At 34.6% G+C, this 25,863-nt stretch overlaps 4 protein-coding genes and 1 long non-coding RNA gene across 6 annotated transcripts in view; 3 read left to right on the top strand and 2 right to left on the bottom strand.

The window, feature by feature from the left end:
* The window catches only part of LOC141653233 (pre-mRNA-splicing factor ATP-dependent RNA helicase DEAH1-like), a 221,466-nt gene that overhangs the window by 18,367 nt on the left and 177,236 nt on the right, over positions 1-25,863 (top strand). The gene's annotated exons all lie outside the window — the stretch shown is intronic.
* LOC141652147 (uncharacterized) lies at positions 1,685-5,371 on the top strand. Of its 2 annotated transcripts, none has more exons than XR_012546991.1 (3): positions 1,685-1,974; positions 3,349-3,414; positions 5,064-5,371. It is a non-coding gene; the product is annotated as an uncharacterized LOC141652147 (long non-coding RNA). The 2 variants fall into 2 exon arrangements; XR_012546990.1 differs by having other exon boundaries at positions 3,346-3,414.
* LOC141652146 (uncharacterized) lies at positions 13,265-15,883 on the top strand. Its single transcript, XM_074459772.1, has 2 exons — positions 13,265-14,293; positions 14,695-15,883. The coding sequence occupies exons 1-2, from the start codon at positions 13,361-13,363 to the stop codon at positions 14,857-14,859; spliced, it is 1,098 nt and encodes a 365-aa protein (XP_074315873.1). The 5' UTR covers positions 13,265-13,360; the 3' UTR covers positions 14,860-15,883.
* On the bottom strand, positions 17,032-20,522 carry LOC141653234 (putative SNAP25 homologous protein SNAP30). The gene is made up of 6 exons (XM_074460932.1): positions 20,330-20,522; positions 18,452-19,045; positions 18,031-18,124; positions 17,823-17,953; positions 17,551-17,648; positions 17,032-17,408 (listed from the first exon to the last, which is right to left on the bottom strand). Exons 2-6 carry the CDS (start codon positions 18,962-18,964, stop codon positions 17,306-17,308), a joined length of 939 nt encoding a protein of 312 aa, XP_074317033.1. The 5' UTR covers positions 18,965-19,045; positions 20,330-20,522; the 3' UTR covers positions 17,032-17,305.
* On the bottom strand, positions 21,572-25,479 carry LOC141653232 (uncharacterized). Its single transcript, XM_074460927.1, has 8 exons — positions 25,023-25,479; positions 24,294-24,497; positions 23,584-23,641; positions 23,434-23,496; positions 23,145-23,220; positions 22,641-22,756; positions 22,114-22,203; positions 21,572-22,019 (listed from the first exon to the last, which is right to left on the bottom strand). Exons 1-8 carry the CDS (start codon positions 25,370-25,372, stop codon positions 21,756-21,758), a joined length of 1,221 nt encoding a protein of 406 aa, XP_074317028.1. The 5' UTR covers positions 25,373-25,479; the 3' UTR covers positions 21,572-21,755.

Raw genomic sequence — 25,863 nt, 5'->3', positions numbered from 1 at the left:
AGGTGGAGATAAAATAAGCAAGTGACTGGTAGGATGAAGTGGAAGTAAGGTTGGTGCAATTGGTGAGGGACATGGAAGAGGGTAAATTGGGCATTTAAAAACTTCTTCAGTATGTACAGTAGTATTATGTTGATTAAAACATATTAACTTAATTTTTACAGAATTTTAATATTGAAATATCACAAAAATTGAATAAAGAGGCGAAATGCACCTAAATAAAATGTTATGGGGCTAATTTGCTCTCATTAAAACCTATGGGGTTAATTTGCACATACAACCACACGTTTGGGGGTTATTTGCTACTTTCCCCCTTATCTTATGTGCAGTATAATAGTTTGCTATGTTGGTTAGAAATGTGATCCAGAATGTTCTTTATAGTTGCTTGCTTTAGGTGAATGTTATTAGTTTTAAGTTTTAAGTTACGGAGGATACAATATTCTTGTTGCCGTGATTTTAATAAATTTCATGAGGTGTTCTGTTAGGTAGATTGCAAATGGCGATGTATTTGATGGCCGTTTTATAGAGATTTATAGTATTAGTTGATGATACAATAAGGCGTTAGATGCAGAGAGCAGTGGCGACAATTGTAGATGCTGTAATCTCTAGTAGATTAACACTTGAAATTATTTATTTAGAAGTTCAAACCAGTGCTTATGTTGCATACTCCCTCCATCTCCGTCATTTGTTTACCTCTTCTTCAAATCCTCGTGATAAAAAACAAAGGAAAAACCATTGATGGAATGGAGGGACTATTTCTTATGCTATTATGATTTATACCTATACGCAGTATAGTTAGATTTGTTAATTAGAAATGTGATCCAGAATGTTCTTGTTAGTAGCTAGCTGTAGGTGAATTTTACTATCTCAAGTTCTGAGTTACATAGGATACGATATGGTTGTTTGCTGTGACTTCATGAGGTTGTGATGGTTTCTTTGTTTTGTGTAGCTAGATTGTGCCCAAGTGCCCATGTATTTGACGGAGATTTTACTGAATATTAGAGACTTAGAGTATTGGTTGATAATATGATAGCAGTGCGTATTGGCAACAATTGCGGATGCTGTATTCGCTGGCGGATTTAGGCTAGTGCTCCGATGTTAGAATCAGTGCTTATGTTGCATACTAGGGTGAATTATACTCACGATGTGATAGTCTCGTAGTTGTGTGTTAATTGTGGTTAATTTGAAACAAGTTAGGTGTCAAACTGTCAATGAATGAAAGGATATTTTTTTGGTACTTGTGAAACTTATGGAATGGAATTATAATGCCAATGGCCGTAGAGAAGTCTTTAATGATGATCTGGTTTGCAATTTGTGTTTTCAATCTGGTTATCTTGGTTTGATTGTTATTCCTTGCTATGGGATACACTGATTAAGTTGAAATAGTGGAGATTAATTGTTTTAAATGGAATATTTATATTCTTTTAAGAGGGAAAATCCTCTTAAAAGCAAAAAAAAATTCAGAAAAAAGAATGGATCATCTTTTTTTTCAATTAGTCTCCCTTGTGACGGACGCTATCCGTCACAAGGTAAAGACGGGCCAAATCAATACCATATTAGTTAATATGGATACTAGTGGGGTATGTGTAGGTATTATTATATTCATAGGGTTCTTGGTAAAAGCAAAAAAAAAAAAAAAAAAAAAAAAATTTGGGGAGCTCCCAATATTACGTCTGTGGCAGAATAATTGTACTACACTATACCTCACCCTGTCTCCTGACTTTCTCATCATTCATCACTCTCTCAATTTTTTATTCATCACCATATTCATCACTCTCTAGATTTTAATCTCCATTTTTAAAACCCATATAAATTCTTCTCTCTAAAAACACCATTTTTATCTCCATCAAGATCTTCATCAAAAATAAGGTGGTAACATTTCCATCATAATCTTCATCTCATACCTTCCTCAAGACAATGGGTAAAAAAATGGCTAAAAAAACACATCCAAAGAAGCTTGGAAAAAAACAATCGAAGGTAAAAAATTGATTCACATGTTGGATTTTTTTTAATTATGCAAAAAGTTTAAATATCTATATCATTTTTTTACTCAAAGTTGTTAATTTTATTTGGTTTTTGTTTGATTTATGTTAAAAAAAAACTTGAATCTTTTGTGTTTTAATTTGTAGATCTAAGGTTGTTGATAAAAAAAATGAAGATTTTATCCAAATCATAGAGGTTTGGAGTTATAATCATTGTTCACAACATCATTTGTAAAAAAAAATTACATTGGTTTAATTATTAATTTTTTTGGTGTACTAATTTTTTGTTTTATTTGTACAAAATTCTTAGTTTCAAGATCAGAGTTTTATTTGTAAATTTTTTTAGCAATTTTTGTTGGTTAATGTAGTAGCGCTTAACCACCTTAGATTTGAGTTTCAAGATTTATTTATGGTGTACTACTAATCAGGCCCGTCTAACTGGGGGTGCTCTATGTGCATTTGCACTGGGCCTCCAAATTTTTAGGGCTCATACTTGACATTACCCACCATTAATTGAGAAAAGAAAAAAAATGAAGTCAAAGAGCACGACTCAATAGTCAGTACTCCACATTCCAATACTCTTATTCCTCCCTTAATCAACTCCTTCCCCAAATAAAATTAATTTCTTTCCCAAAAAAATCAAATTTACTCTTTACATTTTAACCTATCTATCGTTTCTTCTTTTTTCAATCTTTAAATAAGATTATCTCAAATCAATTGCTCACAAATCATTCAAGTTTACAATTAAAGAGATTAGAATCAAAATTTTGTCCCTTTGTCGGTTTCAATCGTCGGCAAAAATCTCATATTTACACTTGGATTTCAAAGAAATCGAAATAGGTGATATTTATTCTCAATTGTAATGAATTTAATTATAATTTTAATGAATTTAATGATATTCCATTTACAGCTATTGGAGATAGGACAAAGAGTTGGATATCGGTCGATCGGACAATCGTGACGCCGATAGTTCTACAATCCGGCAGCAAAAAGGTTGTTTCGTTTCATCACATATCTCTAATTTTGATATCACGTTACCTAGAATAAGAAAATTTGATACTGAATCCGAGAAACGGAAGAAAAAGCAGCGAATAGAGCAGTTAGTTCAACCTCAAAGGGGTGCACTGGTTAAATTTCCTTCTAATACTGAAAATATTAAGATAATGATGGTTTTGTGGTGAGTGAAAGTGCCGTAATTTTTTATAGTTATGATTCTGACATCCTTATAGACAATAAGGATTATTTGTATTGCTTTAATATTTTTATATAAATGTTCTTTGATTTTGTAGACCTCATTTTTTTTTGCACCGGGCCTCCACTTTTCTTGAGACGGCCCTGCTACTAATGCATTTTCCTTGTTATGTAGTAGCGCTTAACGTCGTCATTAGCTACTGGCACAAAAAAGAAGAGGAAGAGACCGATATGCGCGGAAGAGGTATGAGTGTAATTTGGAATATATTTTTGTGATCATAACCTGAGAAAAATGTAACCACCTTAGTGTTGATAATATGACCACATTTGTGAGAAATGTACCTACGTTTAAGTGTGTTGTTATTTATATTTATGTTTGTTTGGGTTTCAAATGAATCTTAACACGTTAACATAAATGACCAAACATGGTGACATATACGTGTGTTGAAAATGTGACCAAATTAGCTGAAAAATGTACATATGTTTAAGTATGTTGCTCATTATATAAATGTTTATTAGGATTTAAAATGAATCCTAAGATGATAACATAAATGAGTAAACATGGTGACATATGTATTAGTGTTGAATATGTGACAACCTTAGTTGAGAAATGTACCTATGTTTGAGTGTGTTGTAATTTATATTTATGTTTATTTGGGTTTAAAATGAATTTTAATATGTTAACATAAATGACTAAATATGGTGCCATATGTGTTTGTGTTGAAAATGTGACTACCTTAGCTGAAAATGTACCTATGTTTAAGTATGTTACTCATTATATAAATGTTTATTAGGGTTTAAAACGAATCTTAACAAGATAACATAAATGATTAAACATGGTGACATATGTGTTAGTGTTGAACATGTGACCACCTTAGTTGAGAAATGTACCTATTTTGAGTGTGTTGTTATTTATGTGTATGTTTATTTGGATTTAAAATGAATCTTAACATGTTAACATAAATGACTCAAGATGGTGACATATGTGTTAGTTTTAAAAATGTGCCCGCCTTAGTTGATAAATGTATCTATGTTTGAGTGTCTTACTCATTATAGAAATGTTTGTTTCAGTTTAAAATGAATCTTAACATGATAACATAAATGAGTAAATATAGTGATATGTGTGTTAGTGTTGAACATGTGACCACCTTAGTGGAAAAAAATGTACCTAGTGATAACACATGTAACCATTACACTATATGTTTGTTTAGATTTGAATGAATATTATAGTGATAAGACTGATAACATCTATGAATAAACATGGTGATATATGGTTTTTGTTAAAAATGTGACCATCTTAGTCTCGAAATATAACCCTGTTTTAAATATTGTCACATTAATTAGAATGTGAATGAATGTTATAACGACAACATCTACGAATAAACATGGTGACATATGATTTGTGTTAAAAATGTTACCACCTTAATATTGAAATGTAACCCTGTTTGGAATGTTGTCATGTTAGTTAGAATGTGTGAACGAATATTATAATGACAACATCTATGAATAAACATGATAAAAATGTTACCATCTTTGTCTCGAAATGTAACCCTGTTTGAAATGTTGTCATGTTAATTAGAATGTGTGAATGAATATTATAATGACAACATCTATGAATAAACATGGTGACATATGAAAATGTTACCATCTTTGTCTCGAAATGTAACCTTGTATGAAGTGTTGTTGTATTAGTTATAATGTGTGAATGGATGTTATCATGATAACATCTATATAAATAAACATGGCGACAAATGAAAATAGTACCACCTAAGTCTCGAAATATAACCATATTTTAAATGTTACCATATATTAGTGAGAATGTGTTGACATATATTTTGTTTGAAGGGAACTTTTAATGTAAAGTAATGGTAAAGTTTCATACTCATTTCGCAGAAATTCGTATGCAACCGCAACACCTAAAAATGGAGAAAACAAAGTCCGACGTTAGACAAACCTCGAAGCAGTTGGAGGTGCAAACAACAAAGAAATTGGAGGTCCTCTAAAGGGTGTTGCCAAGAAAAAAAATGAAGGGGCAGAGGCCATTCATGAATTATTATTTGTTTAACTGTCAGTTTGTAATAAAACTTATGTTTAGTACTTGGTGGTTTGTTTGGTGATATGTTATTTTGAGCAGAATTTTAGTCCATTTTGATGTCAGACATCCAAGACAATGTTTGTTTTGTGCACCTTAATAATTATAAAATGTCATCATTATCTATTTAAATGTGCGCATTTTTTTTCAACAATAGTAACTATGTCATTATAAACGTCTAAAAATGTCTTAATTTTTGTCGAATATATGATCATTGAAATTATAAAATACTTCAAAGAGTAGTATGTGACCATAAGAGAGTACAATGTTACCTTTTAAGAGACTATAGTAGTATATTACCTTCAGTTCTAAAATACTACAAAAATTTGTTCGTTTAATTTTTAATGTTACCATAAGAAAGTACATTGTTACCATTTCAGAATGTATATAAAATTGTAATTAGTTGGTAATAGATTTATTTTAAATGGCAACATAACATAATGTTAATATAAGATACTAGTACGCGACCACATCAGTAGTAAAATACTACATACTTCGTTCTTTTAATTTCCAATGTTACCATGGAGAGCATAGTGCTACCATTTAAATTCTACTGGTAGTCTGAAATATTTTCCGAAATGATAACATACTTAGCTAAACTGGTGACATATTGGAGTAAAATTGTAACATATTTAGTTAAACTTAGTGATATACTAGAGTGAAATGGTAACAATTTGAGCACTTGTGATTACAAAACGTACGCTGACAATGTTATAACAACCTTATATCACTATACAACATGTACTACCTAAAAAGTTTTCCCCAAAATGTGGTCGGATTGTTATCATATAGACATATACCCTAATGCCCTTCTGCGCCTTTAATATCAGACACGGGAGAACATTGTACGCGGAACTGTTAGCTGCCCCATCTTAGTCCCTTTCCTAGCCTTCTTCTTTCCCAAATTCCTTTTTTTTTTACGTTGGTTGTGCCCGTTGTCGCACAACGTATATGGTCAATAATAGCAGGCGCCCGCAGCTCTATGGTTGGTTGATCTTCGTCCATATTAAGGGACACATATGTGCAACTAACATAGCCGATGTCTCGTTGCTGGTAAATATGAACACATTATCAGCATATAAACTTCAGATGTTTACACATAAATATTTAATGTAACCAGTTAATTGGTAGAATGTTAGCATCTTACTTATACCATTAAAATCGAACTGTACAAAGAAGATGTGATTGAATTTGAATAGAGACCTATAATAAACACATATAAGCATTGAGATGGTGACATGAAAGTTTGTGTAAAATGTTATTATCTAAGTCAATAAATGTAACCATCTACAATAAGTTTCTTTAATTTAAATGAATGTTATAATGATAACATATATGAATGAACATGGTGACATGTGAGTTTGTGTTAAAATTGTTACCATCTTAGTAAGTATGTGTTGCCACTTTATAGAATGTGTGTCATAAATGTTACCACCCTTAGTAAAATGATATCATCTTAGGCTGAAATGTAACCATAATAAGAATGTTTAATTGGCCTTAAAAATTTCAACAAATAAGTGGCAACATTTATGCAGGGATGTGGTGACATAAGACAATATGTCAAAATGTAACCATGTTAGCTTATGTTCTTACACACTAAGATGGTAATATTGTGACACATTCTCCTTTGTATGCATATTCAGGTAATAACATTTTTAACACAATCAAAAGATGTGCGAAGTTGGTCACATTCACATATATGTCATTATGGTGTCAATTGTATAATAGACAAAGATAGGTACATATTTCTGATAAGGATAATTTGTAACACCAAAAAACATACGAAGTACATGTCACCATATTTAGTCAATTATGTTAACAAGTTAATAATATTTGTACGTTCCTAAAATATAAGTACATATCTTTGATAAGGTGGTCACATTTTCAACAATCACATATAATTCAGTAATTCACCATGTTTATTAAATATGTTAATATGGTGACAATTGTATAATCAGACTAAGATAGGTACATTTCGCTGATAAGGTAGTGGTTACATTCACATATCTTCACCATGCTTAGTCAATTATGTTAACAAGTTAATAATATTGGTACATTCCTCAAACATGGTCACATATTTGCAAAAACATGCTCACATTTTCAACAATCACATTTAAGTCACCATGTTCATTATATTATGTTAACATCCTAAGGATAATTTGTAACACCAAAAAACATAATATTATGGGTACATATTTTTGATAAGGTGGTCATTTTGAACAATCACATATATGTCACCGTGTTTAGTCTATTATGTTAATATGTTAAGAATAATTTAAAACATAACGTTGGTACATTACTCGCTAAGGTGGTCACATTTTTAACAATCACTTATATGTCACCATGTTTAGACTAAGTTGATGTGCTGATAATTGTATATTCAGATGGTCACAACTGAACACGGATGTTTGTTAAGAAATGATATCATCTTAGTCTGAACATCCTGAAAGATCAGTGCCTATGACAAGAGCAACCAAATTTAAAACCTTGGTTAAAATGGTAACACTGTACTCATAAATGTGGTCACACTGTACGCTAAAATGGTAACATATATGACTGACTGTATAAACTTTTCAAAACGCATGTTATGCAACGTTAAATTCTTAAATTAGTGTAGAAGTCAGTTTTATAGACGTATTTGTGCTCGCCATTTTATGTTAATCATCATAAACAACTAAAACTTTCATCTAAAATTGAATCAGCAACAACAAAAACAACATTTTAAAATCTCATCAACAAAATCTTAAAACCTAATCAACAAAACATCTTAAAATCTCATCAACAACAACAAAAAAACAAGACCAACAATCTTCCAAATTCAAAATTTTCATCTAAAATTTTCAACCCCAACAACACCCGAAATATATTATCCTAAATATCATCAACAAAAACATCTTAAATAATAAAGAATATAAACCTTTACTAATCAATATCGTCACAAATATTCATCGTTACCATCAAGCAATACACCATTCTCGTTCTACAAATAAATAAATAATAATATTCCCAGATCTACATTCCCATATCAAAACACATTCTCAGATCTACTCATAAAAAAAGACACATTTGTTGCCCTAAAATCTCATCAACAAAGACACACAATTTAAAAATAAATAATACAAACCTTTACTCATCAATATTGTCACGAATTCTTCGTCATTACCATCAAACAATACACGTTTTTCGTCATTACCGTCGTTAACATGCGGAATTTCATACCGGGTTCGAAACGTCAAAATCAACCATATTATCAACATCAACCATGACTCTATTTATTGTGAAAACAAAAAATAATTTTTTTATAAAGATGAATATAAAGATTTGAATGAAAAATATGATGATTTGAATGAATTTTCTTGTTTGATGTTTGACGTAGGATTGGAGGGAAAGGGTTTGATGTTTAACATAAAGTAGATGTTTTAATATGGTGGTGTATTTGATGCAATATGAGCATTAAATGCTAGTCATATTTTGTCCCCCACCCACATTATTATATATTTTATCCACTATCTACTATCCGGCCCATATTACATAAAACGGTATCTATTCGCTCCGTCTTCACCTTGTGACGGATAGCCTCCGTCACAAATGAGAATTTGTGCTTTTTTATTTAGTCTCCATTTTTCATAGTCATCTCCCTTCTCCTTAGATAGATAAGACCCGGTATATTTGTGCAAGTAATAGTAACAATGAACAATGTCTTATGATTTTTTGGTAATTTCAAGTATATGCTGAGAAGAACCAAAAGTGCTCATTTACGTCCAAGCTCAAGTCGGCCTTTGGGTTTCGATCCGGCCAGGGGAGCCCACGTTTGGAGAAGAAGGGTAGTGGCAGCAGCTCCCAGCCGCAGTCGCCAAGCACCCGCCCACTAAGGAGGGGTATGAGTATGAGGATCTAATATTGAGATGTATATGTTATTTATGTATTAGACTTAGTGTATTTAAGACCTTTTTTAGCTGGTTTTAGCTAGGGCAGAGTACGGATCGGGTATTTGATACAAAGTGCTAGTTCGGTTCGGATATCCATATTAGATATCCAATATCCAAACCAAATGTCTCGGATATCCAATGTTCGGGTATCCAAAATAATCGGATCGGATGCGGATATCCATCGGATATTCATACTTTTGAATTTACTTTAAAATTAAGTTTGAAACACGATTTTATTCATAGTTTTACATGAAATTTTCTTTCGTATTCTTATTCCAATGTTCTCGCTATAAAATTTAAGTACCACCTAGATATTTCTCTAATATTTTAAATATTAATTAAGTTGTATCAAATAAAATTTTATTTTCTCGAAATTATACTAAAACACTATAGTTTCGGATCAGATCGGACATCCAAATGTTTTGATTTTAATATCCATATCCAAACCAAAACCAAAGATTTCGGATCAGATATCCAAACCAAACTTAACTTTCAGATCGGATATCCAAAAATTTGGATCGGATATCGGATCAGTTTGGATAATCGAATTTTTTGCTCAGCCCTAGTTTTAGCAGCTCCCGCTCACTAATTCATTTTGCGTCTTCTCACACACAATATGCGGGCTATTTCAATTGGGATGTTCAAAATGGTGTTTGTCGTGGGTTGATGTGTTGCTGGGCGGTTTGTGCACAGCCTATGAACTGAAGCAATCTTTCTTGCTTGCTTGGAAGTCTGGACTGCATCCTCTTACTATAAAAGCTGAAGCCTTCTTTGCATTTCTATTGGTCCCTTAATTTCAGGGATTAAGTATTGCTTTTTTTTGTAGGGACCACCACCTTCTTTGAAGGTATTTAATTAGTCTCTCTCCAATAATTTCAGATTTTAAATTTGCTTTACATTTTATTGACACAATTTATTTAACCCAATACAATACCAATTTACAAATGAAAAAAAAAAAAGATTGTACGAGTAGTACTTTTAATTTTTGTAGTTTATAAAAAAAAATCAATTTTGATGAGAGAAAAAATATTACTCCGAAAAATAAAAATAAAAAACCAGTTTTAAAAAAAAATTATATGAGTATAAACGATTCATAAATGAATCATCGAGAAAAAAAATAAAGGATCACATTGGTTTTGCGACCAACATGGCTACATTAATCAAAATCAAAAACCCACAAAAACCAAAATCGAAAAACACAAGTAAATAAGAAAAACAATAAATCAAAATGAGTAGCAGAGAAAATCTAACTCACCCTATGAATGGAATTTAATTCTGAAAGTGATGGATAGAAAACAATTTAATTAATTTAGGAATTTAGTCGGAACCAAGATGAATTGCCCTTACAATCACAAATTAATTAATTATAGTATAATGGAGGAGCACAAATGGATGAGTGAAGAGATCAAAAGAGCAAAACGGTGAAATGGATGGTGATAATTTTGGTTTCAGTCCGTTTTTCTTCAGACCATTGCTTTTGGTCTGAAATAAGACGGACAACATGTTATCATTTGACAGTAAAATGTTTGTATTTTTCTGATAACATGTTACCATTATTTTCCCCACTATTTTCAGGGTAAAAAGTGACACCTTTAGTGATAACATTTTGTAAATTCACTGCTTACATTCTCTTAAAAAATGGCAACATTTTGTCGGTCTTATTTCAGACGGGAAAACTGCCCGTCTGAAATAAGAATTTGCGTTTTGGTTTAGCATAGATTTAAATTATGTGATGATCATAAATTGGATAATGATTAATGATGATGGCTTAAATCTGAGATGGGGTACAAAAGAAGGTTATTTGGAGATGACAAATTTTGACGAATATTTAGGATTTTTTGGGCCAATTTAAACAAGTATTTAGGAAGTGATACAAAATAAAAGTTTTCCATAAATCATTAGGACTAGTTTATTTCCTAATTAGAGATTATTATTAGTTTATTTTATTTCCTAGTTAACAGAATAAGGCAAGACGGTTTTAGGTAAGTTTCAGATTGTGTTTTAGGTTAGCTAGGTTGATTTCTAACTCCTATATAAGGAGGTCTAATGTATTGTTTATCACACAGATTGAGTTATTGAATAAAAACAGTGAGTTTTTCGTTTACAATTGTAAACATCGGTTTGACGAGTTCGTTCCAAAATTGTTATTGTTTGACGCGTTTTCAAGCATTAACCCGAGTTATAATCAATAGGTCTTGATTATAGTTCACCATTGTTCGATCTATAGGTCTAGATCGCGCAAATATCCCATTGTTTCGATTTCAAGACAGATTTCGAAGCAAATATCCTTTTTCCATTATTGTTCTTTATTCTATTAAACCGCTTCCGCGCAATTTTCGTATCAGGAAGTGTTCATTTGGGCCAATTTAAACAAGTATTTAGTTTGGGTTAGGTCATTTCGGGTTGCGAGTCTGTTTCAGGGTTTTTGGTCAGGTCTGTTTCGGGTCAAGCGGGTCGAGTTGTTTCGGGTTGTAACATTTTCGGGTCAATGATTAAGAGAGAAAAAAGGCATTTCAAGTCTTTCGGGTCAGTAGTGTTGAGTGGTTTCGGGTCGGGTCTGTTACAGGTCCATGAAAGGTCGGTCATTTTAGGGTCGGGTCAATTCGGGTTTCGGGTGCAGCAGTTCGAGTTGATTTCGGGTCTCGGGTCAGGCCTGGGTTGATTTTGCCAAGTCTAAATTAGTGAGTAATAGGCTCTACAACCCAATTTCGTCTAACAAAGGAGAAATCGTCTACCAATATTTGTAACTTAACTTTTATTTAATGATATTTATTAATTAATATTTTAAATTTTACAATTAAATGAGAGATCATCTACCAATATTTGTAACTTGACTTTTATTTAATGATATTTATTAATTAATATTTTAAATTTTACAATTATGTGCAATTTTATTTTCACCATTTAAATATTTCGTTAGGTAATTAACACTATATTCAATCCCGTGCAATTTTACACGGGTATAAAACTAGTTTGGTTTCAACGCCGGATTAGAACTGGTTATTGAAGGAAATGAGACTGCTAACGTGAACTCTTAAATCCTGATTTGCAGTTTCCGCTTAGAATGTACACTTTCAACACTCAGACCTAAATACTGAAAGATCTCTATGCTGAACGCATTGATAACTGGACACTGCCAAAATGTTGTACTCGAACAAATTAGTGGTTTTTATGTATAAAACGATTGACTCAAGTGCAATAATGTCTTATTCAATAAGCTGTGTTCAGGAGAATACAAAAGGGTAATTATGACTTGCTAAGGTATTTCTCAATAAGTTGTGCTTAAACTTTGATGCTCAAATTAGACTGAGCGAAGCTGTGTGAACAACGATCGAAATTGGGATTCTGTTTGTACGCTTAACTATATACTCCCTCCAATCCAATCCAAACTACCAACTCACTTTTTAAAGTCAACCTTGTTAAATTTTGACATTGATTATATTTAATCAAAATTTTAATATTTATACGTAAAATTGACATATTTACGTTTGTTATAAAAAGAGGTTTCGGAAAATTATAATTTCGACACACAAAAATAATATATAAATGAAGAAAAGCGTGGTCAAAGTGTCGTCTCGTAGACCGTAAAAAGTCAAATGGATAGTTTGGATTAGATTGGAGGTAGTATTTGGCTAATCTAGTAACCCAATAGAACAGACCAATGACTAGTTGATATAAAGACACCAAATCAACCCATCAAAAGTAAGACCTATTAGCCAACTTTAATAGGATACATTAATTACGAGTATAAATCAATATCGTATTAATACCAATACCTCCAAAATCACCCTTAAAATACCCATTATTTTAATTTGCATGAATACCGAAACTGTATCCATAAAATCCGACAACAGGCTTTTCTTTTTCACAAAATCTCATTGAAGACGGCACGTATCTGTCACTTTGGAGTGACGGATACCATTTACTCTCACAAATGACCCAAATAGATGAGAGAGGGAAGCACATGGGGTGCCCCCACCTTGTCCCCCTATTCGTTTTGTGAGTGACATTACCCGTCACTTGCTCCGACCCGTCTTCAGCAATACGAACTTTTTCTTTTTTTTATTGGGTTGGTCTTCGGTAACCCTACCAAACAAAATCCTAAAAAGCCAAAGCAAAAAGCCTACCAAGCAGCACCGCCAACATTGACAACAGTAATCATCTGGGAGATGACAATGACAATTGTTCCTACCATTGACAAACCAAGCTATAGAGTGGTGGAATTACGGAAAGTTCAATCTACGATGAGACTTCTGTATCTCCTCCGTACTAATGATGGTGATCAATTGCCTGAGCCATCACTGAGTTTAACGGCAATTGATTTGCCCTTTGGTTCAACATCAACTACTTACACCTTGGTTGGATCTGCGTCGGGTGTACTCTGTTTTTATTTCAAGGATAGAAACCTGTTTATCCTGTGGAATCCTTCCTCAGGTTTGCTTTGTTCAATAGCTTGTCCTGACAATTCATGTCCTGCTTATGCGTTTTTCCGATCGTTAACTTCCGATAATGAATTGATAATTCTTGCGCTCACAAAAAGTGTCACCAATAGTAGTACATGTACCTTTAGAAGGTATTCTACCGAAACTTCCAGATGGGATGATGTTAAGGTGGTTACTAACTATTCTCGCGAGGGTTCGATGACGGGCCCTGGGTTTGTGGCGGGCCAAAATATATATTGGGCGGGTTACCGTGAGAACTCGAAACTCGACTCTGTTGTGATGTATGATATCACACTTGGCATTGTCTCTGTTATTCCCACCAATGCACCCTTCACAAATCCATATGATTTTTTCTGCCTTTTAACCCATGTGACTCTCGTAGGCTCAGAGACCTACTTTGTTCTTCAAAGAAGAACCACCCATTCCTCGGAGCTACTTCGTCTACAAGGCGACATTTGGGTATTTATTTGTGAAACCAATCCTGCTTCCTGTATCATTGATGTTGTTGCTAAGAATAGGTTGCTCGTCCTCACTGGGGACATATTGGAGATGAGGGATGGAGATATGAAGTTGCTAAGCCGTTGTCCATTTGCGGAGACGTATATATGCCCATTTGTGGTTTTGCATTCGCCTAACGATGAGGATGTCCCATCTCTCAAGGTATAATTTGCGCTTGTACGATGGAATCTGAAGTATCGTTTGCTATAATTTCTGAAATAAGTTTCTTTTAAGAATTTGATTACCAATCCTTCGCTGAATTGTCCCAAAGAATACTCTATTGCTATTTCTTTTGTATTGTGTCCATTGTTATTTTGTTAAATCGGACTGTTTCAACCCAACCACTCTGAAATGAGTTTCATGTCATATTTTGTTAAGTGAGCAACTATGTTATTATTAAAGTTTGTTACCAATTTTGAATGTGTTTAAGTGTTACTTAGCTGAAGGGGAAATCAGCCTATCAACAAAACGATTCGGGAAGATAACTTGAATAAAGGACCCGATATATTTGTTCAAGTAATAGTAACAATGAACAATATTTTATGATTTTTTGGTAATTTCAGGTATATGCTGAGAAGAACCAGAAACGCTCCTTTATGTCCATGCTCAAGTCGGCCTTTGGGATTCGATCCAGCCAGAGCAGCCCTCGTTTGGAGAAGAAGAGTAATGGCAGCAGCTCCCGCCCACTAAGAAGGGATCCGATGGGCAGCAGCAGTATGAGGATCTAATATGGAGATGCATTATGTATATGTTATTTATGTATAAGACTTTGGGGGTGTTTGGTTAGGGGTGTTGGAATGGAATGGAAGACCTTTTTTGTCTTCTTGATGAACTTTGATTGTGCAATGATGTCATCTGGCGACTTGCCACTTGAATTTGGACCGTGACTTGTCATGTGGAAATGCTTAAGCTTCTGTTAGTTGGAAAGATATTACAGTCTACAATACCTTGTATGAGATCAAAAGTAATCCTTTTGAGTTCCAAACTAACCATTCTGACCATATGACTTGTCAAGTCGGGGGCGTGGGTAAAATTCCTATTGCCTGGTTTTAGCTCTACACAGTATATTGACCGTGGTGGTGAGTCGGATACTAGCCCGGGTGTACAGCTGGTGATCATGGCAGGCCCATTATTAACCCTTGGTGTTCTCCCTTCGATTTGGGTTACTATCCAGGGCAATAATTAATTTATTAGACTTGTATAAGTCTTTTGCTTGGAAAGTGATTTATGCTTTGACACCACCACCATAAATGGGATTAAATTCCCTGGCATACAGATTTACTCATAAAAAGAGGTGAAGGCAGCAACTCAGTGTAGCCGAGATTAAATTGGTCACTAATTCATTTTACGTCTTCTCACACACAATACACGGGCTATTTCAATTGGGATGTTCAAAATGGTGTTTGTCTTGGGTTGATGTGTTGCTGGTCGTATGTTTGTGTACTCGTCTCTGCTTCTTTTTCTATTCTATCACCACCATTACAGAGGAACATTTTTCAGTGGCTTTTATTTGATGTCATTTAATTTTTTCAGTGGCTTTTATTTGATGTTATTTAATTTTTGAAAGCTAAGCTCGCATGTTTCTACTTGTTCCCTGGGTTACTGAGTTCGCTCAACCTCACAAATCGCTTCAAGAGTTCAAGTGTATTCGTAAAATGGCTTTTGGTTAAAATATATCACATACTCAGAATTCGGATATTATGTATTCATATATATAGATATTAACTCCATTTATCCAATGTTCATTTTATTTCTTGTCTGTTTTTATTATGCTAGGAAAATCTTGCTGTCAAGGACAAGAGGATTAATACAACCCAAACTGAAGATGAACGGAAGCAATCTTTCTTGCTTGGTTGGAAGTCTGGACTGCATTTGGTTTCAACGCCGGATTAGAAGTGGTTATTGAAGGAAATGAGACTGCTAACGTCAACTCTTAAATCCTGATTTGCAGTTTCCGCTTAGAATGTACACTTTCCGCATTCAGACCTAAATACTGAAAAATCTCTATGCTGAACACATCGATAACTGGACACTGCCAAAATGTTGTACTTAACGGCGACCTGTGAAATGGGAACAATTTGTTTTCTGTAATTTGTGTGCAGATAAATTTATTCAACTGACAGTTAATAGCAGACTGTGGCAAAGTAAGAAGGGGTTGTGCAAGTAACTTTTCCATCATTTCGACATTCACGGTCGCTCAGAGCCTTCAGAATCTTATCTACTGTACTTTCAATTGGTCTATCTTCATACATATTATTCTTCGACATTTCATCTTTCATCGTTGCCAATGATCCTGCTCTTGAGCAGAGATTAAATGGTCATAAAGTGGCCCCATTAGTCTATATGATCATTTATTTACGTAATCATTTACGTTTTTAATTATTTGCAGTAAAAGATTTCCATAACTAGTGACTTATACGAGTATATATTTGAAAGGGTTTTTTTTTTTTGTAACGTGTGCCAATTAAGGAAGGATTTACATAAATATATAATGAGAAATTGAAATCTCTAACTCATGATTCCCATACTTAAAAAAACCCTTTTAAAAAATCATTCTCAATTAGCATAAAACTGGACGTCGTTTTTTTTTTTTCAAATTGTAGCTCTCGAAAAGACTAGTTTGAAAAAAAGAATCGTCGTCTTATGAATTCGGAAATACGAGTTATGATCAATTAATTTTTTGGTTCGAAAAAATGGATATTTCGTGTAAAGTGGCATACCTCAGGGGGTAGCATACCATAGAGATACCGCGTGAATTTTCCGTTTCATTTATTGATATGAAATGCCAAACAAAAAAAAAGTAAAGTAGGGTAATCTGGATGGATTATGGTCAAGTTTTAGGTTCGATTCCCCCTACCCCTATATCGTAATACTCTTGTTGGCTCATTTGACACCGAAAAGAAAAGAAGTCATTCCCAAATACATTGTGTAATGAATCTCCAGAAATGAATTTATCCAAACACAAACATGCAATCAATTGCAAAATTCATGTTAGTAAAAATATAACCATATTACTACAAGGCTTCTTTTCCCTATTTCCATAATCTCTCCTCACAAGCAAATACAGTTCCAGATACAAATCCAAACGGAGAAACAGCTACATCGAGTCGGTCTTCAATTCCTTCTTTTTTCACAAACTTATCAGTAACCCTGATTACAAATAACAATTTGTAATCATCCTCTCCCCAGCAAACGACGCGTACGCTGGTTAGCGCCCTTGACACGATCATTCAAAATATGCACATCATCATCAAGGTTGTCCAAAGCTTTGCTTTGCCTGAAACGGTGTGACAGCATATGCATATTAACAAAACAAGTATGTACACAAAAACTCAGTCTTACATCAATATAGATGCAAGATGAGTGCAGAGGAACAGAGAAATTACGAGTAAAGGTGTCACGGATAGAACAATACTGACCGTTCAATCTCAGATCCCATGTCGACAGCCATACCCTTCAGCTCTCCCAAAAGGTCACTCAAGTCTGATAGTGTGTCATCTTGCTTCGCCTTTTCCACCTATCATCGCAAATAAGCACAAGACTAAGTACAACCAACAAACTAGCCATACTTTTAAAGATTAATCAAATAGGATAATATTCATATTGAAAGAGATGAATCAATCATAAACTTGGCATCCGTACCAGCTTATAACAAAACTAAGAGAAGCTAGGTTAACGGAAATAAACATACCTCCACTTTTTGCAATGCATTTGTGGGTTCAGGGAGAGGGCACCGGGATTTTGAACGGTCATTTGACACAGGCTTCAATCCTAGCTTTTCACGCTGCTCCAAGTGATTGCCTTTACTCCAAACAGGATCACCTGTTCAGAATGAAACTAGTTGAAGACGAACCTAATTCAAAGTTTGTTCCAAGTAGAAATAAGTCAAAGAAGCAAACCTCTCACTGTAGCAGGCCCTTTAACTGCAGCAGTCTTCTTTGGCTTCCAAGTCTTCGAGAAGAGCCCTCCGAGACTCCCTAAAAGTTTTTCACCCTGTAATGAACGAACGGAAAAACATTGCTCAGAACACTCTAAACATGATTTGTTTCAGTAAAGTTCAGTTAACTAGCTCAAACGTAGTGCTGATAACATTAAGAATTTGATGATATGAAAATTGTAGTTTACCAATGCCACGCAGGTGTGTGTCCAAGTGTCGCACACAACAACTTTATTAAAAAATAATAATGTATTTGCCATTTACCTAAAATAAAGTGTCCTAGTATCATACTCATGTTTGTGAGTCCAATCTCTAATGCGGGTGGGTACACTAAGATATTCTGAAGAGTTAGAGTAAGTGCATATGAATCGAGGGAAACATACCCGGCTTAAATCATAGTCTATATTTACAGCCTCCTCATGGGTTCTAGCAATCTGTTCCCCTTGCTGATGGAGAGTGACCAATGTATTAGTAGCATCCTCTCTTATCCCCTCAGCAATCTTCAAACAATTGTTAACAGCTTGGGTGGTCTCCTCAGATCTATACACAGCATAATTTTCTAGTTCTTCCACAGTTTGATTGTCTACGCCTCCCGAGTCACGGAAGTTGTTCTTGTATTTGTTCCTTTGTGCATAAGAGTAATTGAACTTAGAGGTAGATGATGTCCTTTCTCTCTCTCTATCGTCAGCATCATCATCAAAAGGGTTAATCATACTGGACTTTGGTGGATGCGAGGGTGGTTGTGAAGAAGATTTTGCTGAGGATCTAACAGTCGGCTTTTTATCAGACTCGTCATCAGAATCAAAGGGGTTAGAGCCTGCCTTGCTCGGAACTTTAGGAGGGGCAGAGCTAGGCTTAGAAAACCTATGTAATGGGGAGCTCCTGATTCCACTCATGGCGACAAAATATCTAGTGCAGTTCGTGGAAGGCGGGACAGAATAAGGTCCAAAATGACTGTACAGTTCTCCCCTATTACCCTGATACAAGAGAAAGTAGAAGGAGCATGAATAACGATTGCAACATTATACAAACGAATGGCAAATCAACTGCAACTAAACGAAGTCAGAAGATAAACATCAACTCTTTATTCATTTAAATCGCTACATTTTCATTTCGGGGAAGAGATAACACACAATACACCGTCACATAAACTTCTATTTCTTTGACCCCATTGTTCTCTAGCATATCATCCCTTTCCTATAACTTTGGTTCAAAAACAAATATAGTATATCAAGAAAATGAACCGGAGTATATTCCAATCACGAGTTACCACTAACCACTATATGATGAACAGCGAATTAACAAACTGTGATATTACTATTACCAAATACATATTCTTCAAAAAAAAGGAGGAAGAAAGACTCAGCACAAATCATTCAACTTGGTCAAGAGAAAAATCATCGCGTCAGGAGTATAACAGTCAACTTAGAAGCATTCTGTTCAAGTTCATCTCTAAATTTCTAAACTTTTTTTTCAACCAAATCTAAGCAATGTAATACAACCCAACATACCTCTCTACATGACAAGAAACGTTAGCCGCACCAATAAATTTCAGACAAGTACTACTCATATACTAAGCAATTGTAATAATTCATCATAATAAGATTTAGGGTTTTGTCTCCAATAATTGCAATTAAACCGTGGAAAATTAATTATTTTGGGTAATGGGAAAATTGGTAATGACCCACCAAATCAAACGAGTTAAAGACAACATAAAACACAGCATATAGCAAATCATTCAACATAAACCCAACAATTTCAAGTGCAAATCAAAAAGAGGGTTAATAAAATATTCTAGACAGCTTGAATCTAGATCAAAAATCATCAATTCATCATACTATATGATTCAAACATACAGTTTAAACAATTCTATCTGGGTAATCTACATATTGAGTTCAATTCATATTACTATAGTTAATATTCAAAAAAAGAAATTGCGGCAGATAAACAAGAAGAAATTAATAAAGACCCAAAAAAGAAAGAAAGACTTTGAAACAACTTCGATCAACTCCATCATCAACTAGGGAAGTTGGTGGGTATGAGTTTTACTTAACGGATACGGGTACGATGGAGCCTATACTCGTCCTGCCCCAGTGACATCCCTATCGACAACAATCGATACCCGGTTTATAACAAAATAAAAAGACAATCAGAGAATAACCCACATAAGAAAATGAATGGAATTACAAAGTTATCATCGAAAGCAGAAAACTTGAACTAGTACAGACAGATTAAGTAGAAAAAAGGGGTAAAATTAATACCTGAAAATCGAAAGAAATTGAAAGATTAATGAATTGGGGATGAAAGATTAATTGTTTTGGATTAGTAAGGATTTTTTTGTTTATCGAAGGGAGGAAAGAATTGGAGAGGGGTTAAAGAAGTTGGAAAATGGCAAGAAAAAACAAGGAAATGGCCGTTTGAATATCGTGTTGGTATTATTGGTCTACACGCTTTGTCTTTTCTTCATTTCGCCTCTATTCCTTCTCTAGATTGGAGCGTTTTGTTGGAAGACTTGAAATAATCAAACATTTGTAAGGTGGGCTTGGTAGACTTAACCCACTTGACCTTGACTATGTCTATTTGTTTTATGGCATGCCAACCTTCACCACTTTTGGATGAATGGTGCGGAGTATATTTCTTCCGAGTTAAGTGTTACCATTATTTGATGTTTTAGTTGACTAGAGAAACATTGTCAAAAAAAAATCCAAAAAAAAAAAAAAAAAAAAAAAGGTTTGGTTACATGGAGCTTGTAAAACCAACCCAACTTATTAATTTACATGGAGCTTGTAAAAAAAAAGTTTGGTTACATGGATCATATCCGATCTGACACAACACATTTGAAACTGACCAGAATGACTTAGTTTGACCCAACCCGAATGAAGGCTTGTGAGCCTAAAAGACCTGATAGATCAAATGCTTGAGGGACATGAATTGTCACACCTATAATGATGGGCATTTTTATAATTGAAAAAGATCTCCTATAACATTGTTCATATAATGGGTTTATTATAACTTATTACTTATAAACTCATTTACAGCAAGTCTCGCTTATGACCTCTCAGAAGCCCTCTCTCACTTGTTTTCCTACTTTTGCTCACCCACTTGCAGTTTGTGAAAGGTTATAAGCTTGTGACGAAAAGTATTGTCACAAATGAGAATTTGTGCTCATTTTATTACCGTATTTATGTAAACAAGGTGTATAAAATATCATTAAGCTATTGTATATGATATCTTATCTGAGAACTTGAGTTTAGAATATGAACATGCTCTATTGCTCAATCAACTGTGAGAATACTCCATAGTCCCAAAACTCGAGCATATAGCAAGATAAGAGGGTTGAATGTATAATGAAAATTGCGTCAAGTGATTGCATTCATTTGTAATAAAATATTTATGGACAACTGTGTTGATGACCGAGCGAGTGACTAATCTTTAGGATGATAATATCAAAGACTTTTCTCAGTTTTATTTTATCCAACTAAATGGGCATATTAAATTATTCAAGACTATATCTTAACCTTCCACCATCACTAATTAATCTTGGCTGCTATTTAACCCTTACATCACATTTTGTATACAGTCAAATACATAATGGGAAGAATCAAGTGTAGATATTTCACAGCAGTTGTAATTTCATAGATGAACTATGCACAACACTTCAGCAACGCATTCGAGAATTCAGTGTCGTTATTCATGAAGTCTCAACCAAGAGCAAATGGTTTGGGCTAGAACTTTGGTGTCATTCAGGGAAACGGCTTTCAGACCTTGAGCCACCGCGTCTATCGGAGTGTACATGCTACCCACTTCCCATTTTGGTTCCTGTATGCATGGTGTCAGATGGTTACCACTCAGTTGAATCTTTTCAAGAGTCCCTCCAATTGCTTGGACTCGAGGCCTCAGGTTCTCTTCAAGAACATCTGTTTCGTCAATTGCATCAAAACTGAATTTTACCTGACAACAGCAATCTTCTCCAAAATGAGTAACAAAATCCTAGTAGTACTTTTGAAAGAACTGATTAAGTAGGACCCTCTCACACTGACCATACCAGCAAAGTGTGTGGAACATTGTACGAGCGCCTGCAACATTCACGATTTTCTGATGGGGTTGGCCTGAATTCTGATGTTCCTTGTCGTACCTGTCAAATTTAGTTTAAATGACATATCGATTTTTTCAAAGTTGGAAGTTTCAAGACAATCAAAGGTTTAGGAATTAGGAGTATCCCAATGCCTGACAACTGTGACAACTGAGGCAGTCCCACTGAGGCACTTAAGGCAAATTACTGGTTGAACTCTCCCAACTTTGATTACTTTCATATGTAAGAGTTAAGAAGCGAACCCCTCATAAATTTGGTATACAACAACAACAACAACAACAACAACAACAACATCAGAGCCTTAATCCCAAAATGATTTGGGGTCGGCTGACATGAATCATCCTTTAGAACCGTCCATGAGTGAACGCACACCTCATAAATTTGGTATAAATCATACATATTGAAAAGGTCACTGATCCGGCGATCACTAATTGGTCATCATAATAGCGGATAAACTGTAAGGAATGCTCGCATTATACCTCATTTAACACAGAAGGCAACTGATCAACAAATTGAGTCACTGAAGAGAACAGCTCCGAATCATTTTGTGACATTACTGCTCCAGCTCCATCTACCAGTGCCTTCCATGCATCTCCTAAATTTGGACGCATTTACAAAAGGAAAATTAGCGTTGAACTCATCCTACTACCAAAAAGTTCTCAGCTCGCAACAAAGAATACTACAAGGTGTAAAGGTGAGAGGAGAAAGAGGGTATTATAATGAAATTCAGCAATCAGAGATATTCAAACAAGTTGATCAGTTCAGGCAATATCGCCTGCATTTATGGTGCATCAATCAAGCTCATGTCATAGTGTCCGATTCGGAGATCGAGCCGCAACCCCGAATTTAATTTAGACATTCACAAGTCTGAAGACCTGATATTTGATGGCATATTGCAGAAACGTCTAGCAGGTAACACTGGAGTGTAAAAGAGTAAAAAAAAATTGCTAAACGATAAAGTATAAAGGATTTAAGGACCTCACCTGATAAGCTGTTAGCCATTGAAAACACTGGAGTTGTCTCCACCATTGGCAGAACCTGACTAACTAGAGGACCCAACTGCAAGTAAAATCCCAAGATCAAGACAAGTGCCGATGTTTTGTAAACACAAAAGCCACAACAATTTTCGTTTTTTGTCCCTCGTGAATATAAAAAGGCACTTCATATTTATCAATAAAACACTAGCAGTTTACCGCTCTACACGGCAGATAAAGAAACAGAAGAATATCATGAAGATGGTTACATCAAAGACAATTGAAGAAAGAGTATTACCTGTTCAAAGTAAGGAACTGCCTCTGTTGCCGGCCTGTTGTTGAATGAAACTATCGCATTAGCCTTCCACAAGAGATATTTCGTCACATTTTGTAAATATCACTCAAAAGGCCACTCTCGTGAATTCAAAGCAGAAGGGGGAAATCCAACCTTTGGTATTTTGACAGAAAAGTAGCTTGCTGTCAGAACTTGGAGAAGTGCTCCATTGCTGCAGTACAGGCCATAACAACTCGTCAATAAAAAGTTAAGGCAGATGTAACTTAGAATCTTGTCCAAATTCTCGAGAAGTTTTGTGAGAAGCAACATCGCATCTTGAACTGACTACCACCTTATGCAACGTCCATTTCCTTCCCGAAGTTAATATGGATAAAACTATAGAAACCGATCACAAAACGTTGACAGCTCACTGACCACAACAGTTCAAGACTTCAAGTGCAAGATGAAGAAGAATGCATCTAACTTTTCTGGTATAGTACCATATATCGTAGATGAGCACACATACTTTACTAGATAAGTTCAATCATCCGAACGAAACTGATGCAACTCAATTGTAACGATACAGCCAAAAAACGATGATCATTGAGCAAGGGGAAAGGCCAAACAGAACGTGACACCAATGTAACTATGTAACCTTTCACTTTGCAATCGTTTCAGTAACTATCATCCTAAGTATGTACTGAGCTTTTTCTACAACCAGAACTTCCATAATCATCGCAGAAATCACGTTATTTGCCTTTAAACTAAAGGATAAGAGTCTCTTGGCGGTTCATTTTGGACGCAATCTATTGGCATAAGTGGGTCATAGTCCAGAGCCCCAGATATGGAAGAGAAATAAAGCACAATCATGAATTCAGTTTTACCTGTGGCCAACAGAAAATACAGGAAGGTCAACAAGCTGCGAAGCCTGAATTCCTGCTTCGGGCAATCCTGAAGTGAGAAGGATATCCAAGCACGCATTAAACCTCTCATACACTTGCCTGGTAGCATCTTCGTGATTGAATGTCACATTGTAAGGCACTAACACAACCAAATATCCTTCCTTTGCCAGGAACTCAACTAGATAACTGAAAATTAGAAACAAAAATGACTAGTCACCATCATGTTCGGTGCAAGTTTACTTCGTTTATAATTCAAACAGCGGAAAATGGATAATTCTTTTGACAAATTTGCACCATTGTAGATCATAAAACACGTAATGTTAACAGCAAAATCTCGAGTGTATGCGCACACTTCTATATTCAACCAGACATTAAACAATCTTGTAAAACTAAACAAGAGTTCATAGAGGAACCAGTGAATGATCATACAACAACACCACCATTGCCCAGGTGGTGAATGACACAATCTGATGGTCCTAAAATGCAAATTTCAAAACGCAGGCCCTTTATCCCAAATAACCCCACAATCACATCTAAAACATTAACAACACTATAATGAACTTCTTAGCAGTGGCGGAACCAGGATTTGAAGTTAGCGGGACAGGGGCAAACTAATCATACCATCATGAGGTAAAATAGAAACACAGTATCATACTACAACAAAATTTCAGAAATTGGAAATCCCAAAAATGAAATGAGGTGAGAACAAACCTATAAGTAACATGAGAAACCTTTCCAATAAATGCACCACCCAAAAACTTAACAATAGCCCTAGGTTTCTTATACTTTGGTGGAGGAACAACTAAGCAAGAATCCACCATTATCTTCCCATTTTTATCACTAACATCAAAAGAAGAAGATGATGATGAATATGAAGAGTAAGAATTGCATATAACATTTCTGTACATGTTGCTTCTTCTACTCATACACCCACCATTAAAACCCATGTTTTGATTAACAAAAAGATTGCATTTTTTCAAACTGGGTAATATAAAAGATGTAATCTTTGGTGTTGTAATTGGGGATAAGATTGAATTTGATGAAGAAATTATTGATGTCATTGTTATTGTTTTGATTAATTGGGGAAATAATTCTAGGGTTTGTGAAGATTTCTGGGGAATTTGAGTGTTACTGAGAAGTTGGTGTCAGTATCATACATACTACTCCCTCCATTCAACTCCACTTTCATTTTGCTTTTTATTTTCAGACACTATTCACTAAATGGACATTCAACTTCAATTTTCTCGATACATAAGTTAAAATATATTCATGTGATCTTATTTGATTAAATCTTTAAGAAAGACATTAAAAATATCTAACTTTTATAATTTTTGCAAATACGTAGCTAAAGATATTTATCGCGTAAAAGTCGCGTTGGCAAACGTGATAAAGCAAACATGTAAAGTGGAGTTGAATGGAGGGAGTATCATGCCATTGCTTGGTAGTTGGTACTAGGACACGATGAGCAGTTCAGCACCTCTCAATCATTGAGCTTTGATATTAAATTTCCGTCTTAAATAAGAATTTTTGATTAACTAAGCACCAAAATTAG

The sequence above is a fragment of the Silene latifolia genome, chromosome 4 (genome assembly GCF_048544455.1).
Source record: "Silene latifolia isolate original U9 population chromosome 4, ASM4854445v1, whole genome shotgun sequence".
Classification (NCBI taxonomy): domain Eukaryota; kingdom Viridiplantae; phylum Streptophyta; class Magnoliopsida; order Caryophyllales; family Caryophyllaceae; genus Silene; species Silene latifolia.
This window is presented reverse-complemented; position numbering and strand designations above follow the sequence as displayed.